At 36.6% G+C, this 15,649-nt stretch overlaps 1 protein-coding gene across 8 annotated transcripts in view; it reads left to right on the top strand.

Moving 5' to 3' along the window:
- Positions 1-15,649, top strand: part of EML1 (EMAP like 1) — a 79,652-nt gene that overhangs the window by 22,681 nt on the left and 41,322 nt on the right. For 4 of the 8 annotated variants that reach the window (XM_063159982.1, XM_063159981.1, XM_063159976.1 and 1 more), the window contains exons 2-4: positions 4,877-5,059; positions 7,975-8,037; positions 10,296-10,428. In XM_063159982.1, coding sequence (XP_063016052.1) covers positions 4,877-5,059; positions 7,975-8,037; positions 10,296-10,428 — 379 coding nt within the window. The remainder of the gene's footprint in view (positions 1-4,876; positions 5,060-7,974; positions 8,038-10,295; positions 10,429-15,649) is intronic. The other 4 variants (XM_063159979.1, XM_063159978.1, XM_063159983.1 and 1 more) reach the window with 1 other exon arrangement.

The raw sequence follows: 15,649 nt of genomic DNA, 5'->3' as shown, positions 1-15,649 counted from the left end.
GAGTCAAATTCAGGCTATGGATCTCCTAATCTGCAGGATTGTGCTTTTTTTTTGTTTGTTTGCTTATTTTTTCATAACTACTGGTTTTAACTTTCTCTCTCCTTTTATGGCATATCTTTCTCAGCAGTTACTATGTTCTGCTATAGAGTTAGCTGCATGCTGAGGGTAGAAAATTCCTTTCTGTCCATGTACATTTTCATAAGGCTGTAGTTGTGGCCCTGAAGTTCATAGTTATTTCCAAGGAATGTAAATACTTGTACCAACTGATTTCAGGACAAGTACAGAACGTGATACACTTAATGAAATCTCTCAGTGACAGAAAATCTTTCAGCTGCCAGTTGAGCTCAATTGAGGCTTGCTGGTACAATCTATGTCTTTATGCTAGAAGAAGAGCTGTTCTGTGTTTGGGTGATGCTGCCTTTCCACTGCCATCCCTTGCCATGTTTTCCATCATGTGGGTTATCTTTAGTTTTTGCCAAAGACCACTGCTGGCATTTGCTGTCCTCAGAAGGCTTGGATTCTCTTTCCTGACATCCTGCAGAGTGTCTAAACATAAGGACAACTCTGCAAAGACTTAGAGATGCCACTTTTAAAATGTATTATAAAGAAAGTGTCTAGCAACCACATTTGCAATCAGTTTTGGAAGTACTTCATGTACAGTTTTATCTTGTTAATTGGTGCTCCAAATATGCCATGTGGATTGCGTAAACTCAGATTTGTTTGCCAGTCTTTTGAGAATAAGTACCTAATATTTCCACTGCATAGCCAACTGCTGTGGTCTGAGCTGGACAAGATAGCCTCAAAATTAATGTCAGCATAGTGCAAAGGTGGAATATGTTTAATAAAGTAGTTCTTCTAGGGGGGAGAATGCCAAGTCCTATTTTAATTATTTCATACACATTAACATACAGGTAAGATTTAGGTTTTTCAGAAAGTTTAAGTTTTTCTACAGAAGAAATCTATAGAAAATAGTATGCATCTAATAGACTTCCTTCTAACTAATGGTGTAAGTATGTAATTTAACTTTAGCCTACATACAATGAAATAGTATTGAAATCACTTTTGTGAACAGCGTACACATCCAGTTGTTGGCTTTGCTTCAGCTATTTCTTCACATTTGGCTAAGCTCAAGTACTAAATTGCTGTAAAACTGGAATACACTCTGGAAGCAGATTAATCATTTGACTCAGTATTGTCTTTTAGTTTGCCATAAGAAATCTTTCCAATCTATGAGATCATGGATTAGCTGGTTGGACAATTTAGAGAGGCATGTATTACATTCCCCTTTTTTGCTGCCTTCCCTTAGAAACTTGCAGAATCTCAGCAAAGCAAAAATGACAGATGACTCTTTTTTCCAAGTTTTACCACAAATGTCTTTTGCAATGAAAAATGAGGCATCTGAATTGATACCTCATTGTTTTATCTAATTTTGGACATTGTAGGGGGCATTTATCTCATGAGATGTAGATTAACTTCCTGCCCATTGCAGGTGAGCAGGAATCTTTAAGGTCCCTTCCTACCAAAACCATTCTATGATTTACATGTTTTCTTAGTGAAAAGAAAAGAAATGAACATTATAGAAAGTGACTCAGGTTTCAGGTTTCTAAAAACATGTTGCATAAATTTCACTGTAAAGTCCTTTTTCTTCCCGTTGATGAAAAAAGGAATGATAATTCTGTTGTGCTATTGATGCTGCCCATGTAGGTGGTATGATGTCTGTTCTGCCCATCCATGGGCAAGGGGTGGTAGTGACTGATAAGGAGATCTAATACTTGAAGGCAATTTGTCTGGATTTGCAGTGTCCTTCATATGCCTTTCCAAATTTCATTACAAATCCGTGCTAAAATATGCCTTGCAAATGTCCTTTGCTGTGAGGATGAATGATACAGTGCAGAGGCAGGTCACAAATTAGGCTAACAATACCACTCTTGCTTGTGTGGACAGAGTAGGTGACATCTGCAGTGACATTTTCATTGTTGTATTGTTAGTTTATAGCATTAAGTGTTTTTTGTTTTTTTTTTCTCTTCTGATACTGTACCATTTCACTTATTTGGCTGTGTTGAAGGTGCAACTTTATTGCTCAACATACTGGGATGTAATGATCTCAATGGCGAAAACATTCCACCCTCAACTTGCATAACAAACAGGTTGTGCTTATTTTATAATTGAACTTTGCATTCTTCATAAAATGTAGTTTTGTTGTATTCAGAGTCTCTTTTCTAGCTTATTTGTACATGCATGCAAAGAGGAGGTAAAGTGAAATGGTACTGGACTATAAGCACTGTGTCTCCAGCTGCAATCTTACTGAAAGCTGTTAAAATTTTATTTTTTTCTTCATCCTTGGAAGGGAACTGCACCCAGTGAAGTACCCACCATAAAAACCAAACAAGCTGTAGGTTGCAGCAAGGATGAGGGTTATGTTGCCAGGACCCTACAAGAATGATGATAGTGGAAGATACAGATGTTGTGTTCAAGGAAGGGTTTGCTGGGGCCTGTTGGTCAGTGAGGGTGGGAGGGGAAGAGTCACAGTGACAGATGGGGGAAGGGGGAAGAAGGGAGAGAACTGTACATCTTAATAGTTATTAGTGGGAGTGATTTCTTACAGGGCTGTAAATAAACCAGTGCCACTGATTTAGCACTTGAAGATTAATGTCTGGGCAAAATTACTGTTTCTACACACTTAAAAATTAGTGAAATGGATACTTCAATGAGGATGTTTTCTTTTGTAGCAGGAGTAGGTCATTTCAACACCAACTGATTTTCCCCTGGGTTTTCTTCACTGCCCTGTTTTTGGGATTTGGCTATTTCTTGTTGACTGAATTCAGAGGAAAACTATTCCTGATGATACTGAATTTGGCAGAATGGCTGAAGTTTGAATTTGGCTTGTATTGGTTAAATCAAGCTTTTGATTTGGTTGCCTATTGTCCAGTATGCTAATCCATGTTATTTCCAGCTGAGTTAAAGTGTAAAGTCATTAGAGCAGCGTGGGGCTTTTGTTTGCAGAGGAAAGGTTAAGTTCTGCAGGCAGCTCTTACTGCTGCCAGCATAGCTGCTAATCTGAGTTTGGGGACTAATTACCTGTAATAGCTGCAGGACAGAGTCCTGTGCTGAGCAGAAGTCTGATTAGGCCAAAGTTTGGAAAGTTTTGTTATGGGGAAAGTTTTTTAATATTTTTCAGGAACTTCAGTTCTGATTTAGTTCATTCAGAACAAGATAGTTACATTGCTACTATATTCAGCTTAATAATATCCTAATGGTGATATTTTAAATAAGGTCTGAAACTCCTGTAACAGAATTAACAAGCATTATAAACTATAATAGTCTGTAGCTATTTATGGACTGTCAATATTGTTACATTGTTTCTGAGTTGTTTCTAATTCAGCTTTTGATAACCACAGATAGCTATTAGGGGTGTGAGAGATGAGGAAGCCAAAATTGATCTGATGAACAGATTTCAAAACCAGTCTGTATTGGAGTGGTTTGGAGATGAATAAATTTTAAAAAAATAAATTAATGCCATTTTTTCCTAGATGCTTATGATTAAAAGTTTGTATGCACTAGCATTTTTGGGTGTGCTTTTAGATGTACTCAGAAACAGTTGTTTTCCTTTTTTAAGCACTTAACTTTGTTTTAAAATTCAAGAGGAGTTATTATTTCACACAAACCATTTAACTTTCACATTGCGCCCTTTTACAAAAGAAGTGGAAAACTCTGGTTTGGAACAGAGGAGAATTAAGAACACAAGAAATGAAAACAAATACCACCTTCTTCACAAAGAGAGCTCAGCTTTAACAGAAGAAATAAAGGCTACAGGCTTGCATTGGGAATGAGGGAGAAGTCAATTATGCTTGCAGATAGCAGCATAAATATCCATTTTTGCTACAGTATGACTTATTAAATCATGAGCTGAAAGCTATGACTAACATTACTTAAGATTGTCCAGTAAGTTAGTACCTAACTTTTTTTTTAGGTTTCAAAAACTTTAAATAAATCTTTGCAATTTCTTGAAAAACTACACATTATTTCCCTATTTGATACTGACTTTGATATCTTTGATGTTGCTTTCTTTTTATTTCTCCTAACGTAATATTGTAAAAAGAGACAGTGTTTCTATGTGATAGGAACAAAAGTGCTCATTTAGAAAAAATATTCTTATTACTAGTTTTGAGTGGAAAGAACGTGTAGTCCTCATCATGGATTTGCAGTCTTGAAGCTTCTATGGGTTACTTCTAAATAATGGGTGAATTGTATCAAAGTAATGACCCTTTTAATAATTTGCAGGCTTAGAGTATAGTTACTGAGTAATTCTGAAATTATTTAAGCTGTTATTTCAGTTAGAGGGAATGTTCTCAAAGCTGCTGGTATAAACTAGGGGTTAGCAGATTGGGTCAGTATCTGTTCTTCAGCCTGTGTACGGTAGCTTGAAAAAGTGTAAGCCTATCTTACTTTTATATTTGTAAAGTGTCTCTATGACCTATATGAGACAGAAAGCTCTGGAGGGGTGTGTAGCATGTCAGAAAATGTGTAGCTCTCTATGTGAATGGCCAGCAGTGTCAGAATGTTGTGTTGAGCAGGACAGTGAAGGGTGATGATTGATCTCTGCAGTTCTGACATGTACATAATTGGTAGTGGAACCCAATTAACAACTGGCCCTGGAGCCAACCTCATCATAACATCTTACTTAAGTGCGTATCTTTTATTTATTTATTTTTATTTCCATCTCTTCCTTTTGGTCACTCAAAAACTTTCTTTCTTCCTCAAGAAGTCATCAGGTGTGAGAAAAGCCTTTTTTTTAACCTGCAGCCAGTTGAATAAGGTATTTTTGGATGTCTATCCTTTATTGATAATGCTTTTTTTTCCCCGCTGCTTTGTTTAGATGACAGTGCCTCTGCTGCAAGCAGCATGGAGGTCACAGATCGCATTGCCTCTCTGGAGCAGCGTGTGCAGATGCAGGAAGATGACATCCAGCTGCTCAAATCTGCCCTTGCTGATGTGGTCCGACGCTTGAATATCACGGAGGAGCAGCAGGCCATGCAGAACAAGAAAGGACCTACCAAAGGTTTGCATTTCAGACAGATGTAAAATAGATAGTACAGTTCAATGAGTGTTTCATATGTATTAAAATAGGTTGATCATTGGATCTTGAAATATTCAAATTCAACAAATCAAACTCTAAAAAAAATACATTTGAAATTCAACCTGGTAAAAGGAACACATAGAAATCCAGATGGTTAAATCTGTGAACCTTCTACAGTTTACATGAAACAGCAAAGCATTTGCATTTTCTTAATGCTTAATCCATGATCTACATTTAACCATTGCTACCACTTCCTTACTTCTGATCAAGGTATTTTATAAACTCTTTATGGAAGACATTGTCTTCTGTGGGTGAAACTCCTAATAGGTTGAAGGTTTATTATCCTAAAAATGAATTAAACTTAAGTAAAATGTAATTAAAATTTAATTTAGAATGTCTTCAGTGTCTGTGGATCATGCAGACATAAGACAGAGCTCTAAGCTAGCACAGAGTTGGCATGACTGAGGAGATGGTACAACACTAGCTGCTCAGCTACAAAAGAAAGGCAGAGCTGTGCTTGTTACCTGACCACGTTCCAGAGCAACAGAGCCAGAGCCAGTGAGTATAAGATGTGACAGATGTCACTGCTTGGCAGAATTCTGTGCTGTGCCCACGTGCCACAGTGTGTTCTCCTGTGGCTCCTGCTCTGCAGGAATGGTTTTTCTGAGCACAATTCAGGAAAGCTGGACCTGAGCACTTCGCAAGGGTAAAGGTTCAGTAGAACCCAAGCGACGTGGTTTACTGGAGTGTGTGAGGCTGCCTGTGTGCAGCTTAGAGAAACACACAAGGTGTTTTGGGTCTTAGGAGTAAGAGTGGTGGCAGCCTAGATGTGAAAAGAAAGTACTGACTTCACAGGCTCTCTGTTGTCTAACTTAGGAAGTTGGTTTTTTGGGGGATCCTGATACATATTAATTAAAACCTTACTTTACATGAGAATTATGCTACATGTTTATGGATTCATAATTTTCTCACTTTAAAGTTAGGACTTCCTTTAATCTCTGTTATATATTTGTGACCTTGCAACAAATATTTAGTTCTAGTCACTGATTTAACAGACTTGGTAGGAACTACTTAATTTGCTGAACTGAACATGAGATGTCATGTTCATTACAAAGTTTTGTGTCAGGAGATGAGGACAGCTGAAAGGGACAGAATTACAGAGCCAAATAATGAGTTGGTTGTGTCTCATGCTAGCTGTCAGATGGAATAGGCACTAAGTATCTGAGATCTTGTCTTCATGTTCTCTTTTCTTTCTGTTGTAATCTTCTTATTTTGTCTTTCTTTTATTGAGAAAAAAATTAAAATATCAGATAAGTTAAATGTTACTAAAGATAGCCTCTACTGTGTTAAAATGTTCCATCAAATCTGGTTTTACAAGGCATTAAGAGGCTTCATGTTGCCTGTAAAATAGATATTATCTGATGCATGGAGGAAATAAAGTCTAGTAATTATTACTGAGTTGTAACCAAATCTGTTCTTCATGCCTGCTGGCTTTACTTAGCAAAATACAAACCAGATTTTCATGTATTCTGTAAGCAGAGTTCAACTCTAAATCAGGAGAAGTTTTCTTGGTCATGGCAGACCATTAGACCCATAGTTCAATGTACATTGAAGAAAAGCTGCTGTGAGCCTATCCCCTTGTCTTTTATGGCTGGTTTAATAGGGAATTGTTTATTTGTTTGTTTGTTTGTTTGTGGGATTTTTGTGTATGTGTGGTTTGGAGGTTTTTTTAATGTATATATTGCATGCCTGGATCTTAATGTCTGTGTGAAATTACAGTGTTAGAACTTTTACTGTAGTAAGGTAAATGGAGGACTACAGATGTCAATTGCTCTTCCATTGCAAATTACCAGAATGAGTCCTGGTATTTGCCAACAAAACCCACCTACTTTCTGGAGAAGATCAGTGCTGTGACTGTTTATGTAAAGCACTTTCACTTTGCTGTACATCAGCTATATCATTTAGGAAGATATAGATGTATTAAACATGAATTATAAACACGAAAGAATCTGAAGTATTCAGAACACTTGGGTTTTTTTTCCAGCTGTTTTGTCAAATATGATCTATTTCACATAATTACCTATTATTCCTTAATAGGCACAACTACTTTATAAAAAACTATATGCAATTACTTAGCATAAGACTAATTTTAGTTTGGAATAGCATTATGAAGGCTTCTGATGGATACTCTTAGGAGAGGAGCTTTGTAAACATGGGAGGAGCTGGAGTGGTGGCTTCTCCTACCCCTTGGGCTGCATGGAATCTGTGTTTATTCTCCCTATATTGTTTAATCACTAATTCCACATTTGAAATTTTAAAAAGTGGAATTTGATCCCACAGAATGTCACAGAAATTGTGTCCATGCAAACTGGGGCTTGAAGCATACTGCATGCTGCTGTTATCATTTGATCTATAGATGAAGTGGATCAGGATTAAGTGTGTGTGTGTTGGGGGAGGTCTGTGCCTTTGGAAAAACAGGATCACCCCAGTACTGTATAAAGTCTGGAACAAGAATCTTCATGGGCCAAATGCCTTCATTTTTTCTGAGTACCTCAGATTTAAAATTAATTTAAAGATTTCAAGTTTCAGACTGTCAAATCTATAATGGAAAAATCTTGAGCTTGTTTTCAGTCTTTGTGTTCTTGAGCTAAGCAGCTTAAAAGCAGCATACATCATGGAAAGGGAGTGGCTTATCTTGTCCATTTGTGGAGCTCCTTCTCTAATGGTGTTTTGAGTTTTTGTTTAGTTGTTTGGGTTTTTTTCCTTTTCCTTATTTAATTCTACTACTTGGTGGAGTTTCAGTATGGCTTCCTGCCTTTGTTTTACTTGTGTTTGTTGTTCTTTCCTTTTGCAATTATTGGTTTGTTTGTAAACTTAACAGCCCTATTAATCCATAGATCAGAGTATGATTAAAAAAGCTGCTGCTGAGGCTGATAAACTTGTCAGTCCTGCTACCACAGGTAAGACCTTGAAGCACCAGAACTTCAAAAATAAACATTACTGACAAAGCAGTAATGGTGTGTTACTGACTTCTAACAGCAATGACAAGTTTGGGATTGTGTGACTGTGATGCCAGTTACCACTGGTGTGAACTAGCTGTTGTAAGTAAAACTAAACAGCTCCTAAGTAAACAGTGAATTTATTGAATAATGCACAGTTTTTCTCTATCTTGTGCAAGAGTTTCATGGTGTTGCTTTCTTCACTAGCTGACCATTTAAATATCTTTTTCCAGAAGTGTGGGTTGTGGATTGGTGCTGGATCTGAAGCAAAACTTCTGTTAAAGGTGACAGGTTTATTCCTGGCTGCTGCTAGTTTCAATTTCATAGGGTTAGGAAAGTAAACAGATTCCAGCTAGTTCACTCCAGCTGCTCTTTAGTAGGCATTCTTTTAAAATAACTACAAATAAGGAAAATATTTTAATAATTTATTTTTTTAACTTTTATTGCTGTTCTAATTTGTCTTCTCCAAGTTCATTAAAACTTTTGTGAGCTACAGAAAGCTTGCAAGGGGACAGGTCCACTACTTCTCAACTGTCACTACTTGTGATTCTGTAGAATGCAACAGAACCAGTTTTATACATACGGATTAATTGCAACAGGGCAGCAATTAGGAAACAAGCAGCAGAGCTTCCAGCACAAAACTGTAAAAAGAATTTAATATACAAAAAATAATAAAGGAGAAGTAAATAGAATTATATCTGAATCCATTAATAAAAAATAGAGGCTTGGGAAGCCAAGTAAACTTCAGATGGTTTGTATAAGCTCTAAAGAAAGCATTAGTCAGTTAAAACAGATCATGGCAGGCAGGGCTGGAAGGCACCCTCAGTGAGCATAGAGAAAATTTTCTTTTTTTTTTCCTTTGTTGACTTTCTTTCCTGTCATACTTCACTCTTCTAAGCCAAATAAGCCTCATTCCTTCAGTATTTCCCTTATAGCTTGTTTTCTAAATTTCTCTCCTCTGAACAAATAAATGAAAAATACATGACTAGTAAGTATTCTAACAAAGTTCCAAGACAACATTTGTCTTGCAAGTTGCATTCTCTAGTAGACCATATGCACTGACAATTTTCTGAAGGCACAGTTTTTCACATCTATCTTTTTGATCAGTACATGAAAACTTAGGGTGAACAAGTCAATAAATGCTTGCTGTCAGTGCTGCGATAAGATGTTGTTACAGTATGACCTATAATTCTATACAATTGGTACTGTTTCAGTTTAGCCTTTTATTTCTCTTATCCTTGGCAATCTTTTTTGAAGAGCATCTCATAGGTATTCTCCCTGCCATCCTCTCCAAGTTCAATGAAATTTTATGTTCCTAAAGTGACTGGTTGCTGCTGCCTTCTCTCAGGTGGTGTTTCTCTGAACCCAGAGGCTTTTGGCATCTTTGCAATGGCTTGTAATACAAAGTCCTGGCAAATTTCAAGTGATTCAAGCTTTTTCTCTGCTGTAGAGAGAGCACTAGTCATGTTTGTGTCTGTGTTTCAAGGCTATGATCCACAGTAGTATTTGTGTTGGTACTCATTGCTTGCAGTTTTAAACACTGTTTTTGCAACTAACTTCTAACTACTTGAATTGGACTTTTCTGTCATTCTAATGTTAATTACAGCTATGACACACAGATCTTTTTTTGAGCCAACATTTGATCAGAAGAATGTAGGTAGATAATGCCAGCTTATTACCTTCACTCTTCTGCTGATTTCGGTAGCTTTTTCTGAGTAAAGGGTACAAATCCTTTCTCTCAAACATAAGCCCACATTCTTTGAAAAAAGACTTTTTGGGGGAAGTAGAAATTTCCTAATAGATAATTTGCTTGTGTAAAAACTCCAAGAAGACTGAGGGATGAAGAGCAGGAGTTTCTGAGATGACAACTTGCCTTCATTTCTAGCACTCCTCTGGATGCTATCCAGGTGGGCAAGAGACTGATGCTCTTTTGACAGAGCAGGATTGATTTTGAGTACAACAACTACTTTTGTGCTTGCCACTAAGCTCCTTAACCTAAGATGGAGTTTTTACTTGATAGGACTATTATTATTATGAATAATAATAATATATTTTTTAATTCCTCAATGTTAAAACCCTCATTTATGCTGAATTTGGCCATAGTGACACAAAAATGGCACACTACATGGAAAATGTAAAATATTCTAGTGTTGTTTGCTGAAGAAAAAACACAGAAAGGAAAATGAAGGCAATGATTTCATCTTACACTTGTTTTACAGCAAGACCACTGGTACAAACCCTGCCTTTAAGGACTACAGTTAACAATGGAACTGTATTACCAAAGAAACCAAGTGGCTCTTTACCTTCTCCATCAGGAAGCAGAAAGGAGACTGTAACACCAGCAGCAAAAAGGTAGGCATCTATGAGAAACCTTAGAACCATGGAATTGACAACATGGTATAGCTCCTGTTCTAACCTGCTAGATATGTAGGTTTTCTTACTTGCAAAGCAGCAGACTAAATATTTAGTTTGGAAAGAAAAGGAGATGGATTTCATTCTAAGAGGCTTTTCATTTATTCATTCTAATTACAATTAAGGTTATTGCCATGACTATTGAAAGAATGCACAATGCTTGGTCTTACTGATTTGTGTACATTTCTTGCTTTTAAGAATTTAGCATAGAGAGAATAAAGCATTTCTACTGTGCTGTTGCCCAACATGATGTGAAAAGTGGTGCAAGAATTCTTTGAGTAGCTAGTAAAAATATATCTTGTGCAGAGAAACAGTGTTATCATTGCAAATCAGTATGTTATCTTTGGTGGTTTTCTCTCACTAACAAAATTATCATATAAACTGCATGCACAGGGTTACAGCATCTCAGGGAGGAGGAAAATTCTATGCCTAGCACATATTTATGCAAATGGAAACATCCATCTTTGGATATCTTATCATTAGCATGTATTAAGCCCTTTTAAAAATTACTGCTCTGTCCCAATTTGCTTTTTGTGTAGCTGTTTTTAAATATACTAAATGTTTTATACATCTGGGTTATAAGGAATGGAATGGATTGGGTGAAGCAAGTTCAAGTTATGTGAGGCAGTTATTGTGGTGCTAATCTGCTGTGTGATATGTGTGTAAAAGATAATAGTGTGGGGTTTGGGGTTGAGGTTGGGGGATTTTTTGTACATTTCTTTTGTGTCTCATCTTTTTGTAGTGGTGATGCTGTCAGCTCTGAGGGAGGCTAAGTTGTAGAGATGGGAGCATTAACCTGCTAAGATCTGAGGTCTCTCTCTTAAAAAGAATTTTTCCTCAAAGGGGAGATGGTGGCTAAGGATATGCCAGTTTTTGTTACTGTGTTGAAAGAGACTGATTTTCAAGAAACTCCAGGTTCTGTTATTGTAGAGTAGAGAGAAGTTACATTGTGCACAATTAAAATTGGAAAATACCATATTTGTTTATGTCACAAAAATGAACTCCTGTCAGCTCCCAGGAGCTGGATTGCTGCAGCTGTAGGCTTTGGCAGGCTGGTCTGAATCAGCCCTTAACAGAAGAGGAGGAAATCAAATACTATCCAAACTGTTTCATTTGTCTATTAGATTTGTAGGAGTTTGAAAATTCTAAAATCTCCTTTTAGAAAAGGACATGTATTAATGTTTAAAAAGGAGTACTATTTAGTACATGCTGAATTTTAAAGCACATTTGTTCTTCCCAAATTATTTTTTCTTAATAATTATCATAATTTCATTCCTCCTAATTAAGTTTCAACTAGTAGTTATATGAGAACTGGGAGATTTCACCTGTGTACAGAGGGTGTGGTTCCTGAGTCTGTGCTCTGTCTCTGGGTCTCAGCATAAGACTTTCTGCCCCAGAGTAGGGTGGGTGAAGTGCAGTTCAGGATCATACTCGTGCTTCCTCTATTCATGGAGGCCTTTATGTAGTTCAGGTGTTTCATCTGGTATTGCCTTGTAGGCATTATCCTAGCTCAGGATCCCTGTAGACAAGTGGCAGCCTGTATCCCTTCCACCTGAGCCACGTGCAGCCTGGATACCCAGAATGCCAGTGAGAAAGCCCTTAGAGAGCATCATTAGGGAGTATTTTTAGACTGCCTTGGTTCCTGTGTGAGAAATTCTTCCACAGGCCAAGTATTTAGTGTCCTTTTATCATGCTTTTTCTCTTCACATTGCTGAAGAAGCTAGGCTGAAGGTGCTTTAAATATGCAGCATGAAAATGTGTATTCAGTTTTGGAAAAGACAAAAATATATGGACAGTTTTGCTGAAATAGACGAGCACTTATTAAGAGTGCTTAGAGGGCAGGATTGTTTCATGTCCTGAAAAAAGCAGTTGTAAATTCAGGTGCTGTATAATTATTGCTCCTTTCAAATTCTGTATTGGTGTCTTTAACATGAAAATGTTCTTTATTGTTACCTTTATTAAACTATATTAAAGCATATTTCTATGCCTTGCCTATAAATGTACTTCAAGAGGAATAAAGTGGAGTGGTAAGAACCTCATTGATTAATTACTGTACAAAACATTTTTTTTGTAAATTATTCTGTAATCATTTAATAGAGAACCTTGAAATAACTGGTTGGATTTCAGGGTTTTATAGTAAGTGGTATTCCACATATTCAGTATTCAAAGATGATACAGTAAGTGCTCCAAATATCTTTCTTGTATACAGTCAAGTAGAATAATTCATTATGCAACCTGAAGATGAATTCAATCACACTTAGTATTTATACTGGACCCTTTTACCTTCGGGAAATGCATGTGTTTATGCATAAAACAGTAATGGAAATACATCAGCAAAATCAAAGAGCTTCCTTTTTCAAGGGGTAGGACATGTTTATTTGTGTTGGAAGCTTCTCTCAGTGTTGCACAGTTTACAGATGGTGGGAAATTTGAGATTTTTTTTTAGCTCTGATTTCTGCTAGGCAGTGCTCTTTTCTTATGAACTACTTCCAGAACTGTGGCTAATTTATAGTCTAGGTATTGTCTAGTCCAAAATATGGTCATGTGACACAGCAGCTGTAAATAGTGTTAAGTGTTTGTAGATGTTTTTAAACTTAATTTTTACGTGAATGCTTTTAATAGTTTTCCCATACAACACAGGTGCACAATTGAAAGGGTGGAGTTTGAAAAATGAAAGTTAAAAGCAACAGTAGAAAGGGGAAAAATATTTTTGCAGTCATCTTCTAAACTTTTGATCTGCTGTTGAGACTGAAGAATATCTTCTAGCAAATAGTAAAAAATAGCATCTTCCATTTTTTTATTACCTATGACCATATATACAAGAGAAAGTGCAGGTGAATTGAGTCCTTGCCAAATGTTTTACTGCCTTATGAAAAGAGAGCTTACAATCAAATATTTTTTGATTCCTTTCTTCTCCAATACTTGGCACTGTTTGGGTTGAGACTGTGTGATGTCCAATTGAAATGACATCAGTCTGTCCCTTGAAACAGTTTGTTGTGCATTATTTATGTAAATATATGCAAATAGTCTGCTTGGGGACTAAGTGTACATCCATACATTCTCCTGCTTAGAGATAGAAGTATTTACTGGTATGTCTGCAGACACAATCTCATTTCATACAATAGCTGTATTAAATGTGTTGGTTAACTCATTTGAACCCACAGGTTGGTATATGGCTTATCTGCCTTGCTGGATTACCAAGGAGATGTGGTTCAGAGTTCACTGCATTTTCTGATTTCCCATTTAATATTTGAAATGGAAATTACTTCTTCTGGCAGGAATATAAAATTGGAGGTAATAAAAAATGCTTGAGGCTGAAAGGGTGGAACTAGCAGGCTTTTATTTGAGTTCTGTCATATATTCTCTCAGTGACCTTATGCAAATCATTTAACCTCTGTGCATATTGCTTTTCCTTATGTAAAACGTGTATCTCTGGATATCAGTAGGTTCTTATAGGGCCTAATGTGATAATTAGATCCAGATCTTGCAAAGCATTGAATAACCTCAACTGATTCTGAGTTCATTTAGAATTGAGGGCACCAAACCCTGCTTCAGCATTGAGATCTCACAGTCAATACTCAATTGTCCAGGCTAAGGAAGGACTGAAATGCCTTGAATAAAACAAAAGCACAAATCCAAAACATGGATCAACTGGATTATAAAAGTAAGTGGTGGTAATAGAGTGCAAGATAGAAAGCTTGGTGATGTTGGTGATACTGGGACCAGAAATTGTGGTGAAGCACCAAGAGGAGCTGCTGCACTCAAGCTCTGGGGACCATGTGAACACAGCTCTGGGTGCCAGCCAGCTAACAGAGAGCTGGAGTGATTCTGAGATGGGCTGAACGCCTGACACAGATGGACAATCAAGAATTGCCTGGCTTTGAAAAGTTTCCATGTCATCTTCACAAGAAACCTTCCATCAGAAGATTTGATTTGAATTTTAAAATATTTACTAATTCTGTGATTTAGAAGTGTATGAGCTATTTTGAGTAACAGCTTTTTGAATGCTGCCATAGTTTTATTCTAAACTTTGTGCTTAGAATAGTTATTTGAAATTTTCATTCCGAATAAGATTAGTGTATTGTGAGTAGAACTTTCCCTTCCCCCTGCACTTTTTTTTGGCATTTAACGTGGCTTGAAGTTTGCTGCTTAACACTAAATTTGTCTTTGGAATTTGGCCAGTGTGTAGTAGTGGTATTTTGTGTTCTTTATTAAAATCTAAGGTTTTGTGACTCATCTAGAATAGCTTTGTTTCCAAGAGTTGAGGGGGAAAAAATAGTAAGAGAAGAGAATGCAGACAGTACCTTTCCCAGTAGGGATGCTGGTGCAGGCTGCAGGCTTGCACATACTTTGCCTTTCAAAAGGAAACAATCAGTCATTCTTTCTCTTCCAGCAGATTGCAAAGTATTACAATGGCACAAAACTCTGACAATGGAGATCAAAAGGAAGAAGCAGGAACAAAGAAAACATAAAGAGTTTTGTTTGCAGGGAGAATAAAATACTTTAATATGATAAATTCCTGTTCTTCTAAACTCTAAACACATGGCCCCTAGGAAATTGTTCAGTCGCCTGGAATTAATGTTGGGGGCAGCGAGGGTTTGTAACTGGCACACACACAAATTCTGAATCAAACCTTCAATTAAATGCTCTGTGTAACACTCATCTCTCAAAGAAAATGGTTTAAAATATTTAGAATATAAATTAAAAAAGAAATCCCTCTCCATTGAACTTCAGTGGCAAAACTATTACACCACTTCACAATATCTCTAACAATTAAAGTTATTAGCACATTTTGCTCAGAGGCGTATTGAAATTAAAGTCATATGTTATTCCTGAGTTCATTCTAATTGATTTAAATGAGGGTCAGAATGAGTGCTAGACGAAATATTAATGCCATCAGTTTCTGTCTTAAGAGCATTGTGCACTGGTTTTTAATTTCTTTTATTAAAAAGCTTTTATATTTTCTCAAGTAATTTTAGTAATAAGGTATATATCTTTTTAATTTTGGCCAGATTTGTTCACCACAATTCAGTAATGCAACTGCCTGAAACATTCATGCTATGCAGTGGTATATGTATGTATATATGAGGATTTATTTTCTTGTCTTTGTTGTTGCTTTTTTAATAGTCTTTGTCTTTTAGCTGGATCATCTGTCGTGTTC

Source organism: Melospiza melodia, chromosome 6 (assembly GCF_035770615.1).
Source record: "Melospiza melodia melodia isolate bMelMel2 chromosome 6, bMelMel2.pri, whole genome shotgun sequence".
NCBI classification, from domain to species: domain Eukaryota; kingdom Metazoa; phylum Chordata; class Aves; order Passeriformes; family Passerellidae; genus Melospiza; species Melospiza melodia.
Note: the sequence above shows the minus strand (reverse complement) of the source record. Positions and strands in the feature narration are given on the sequence as shown.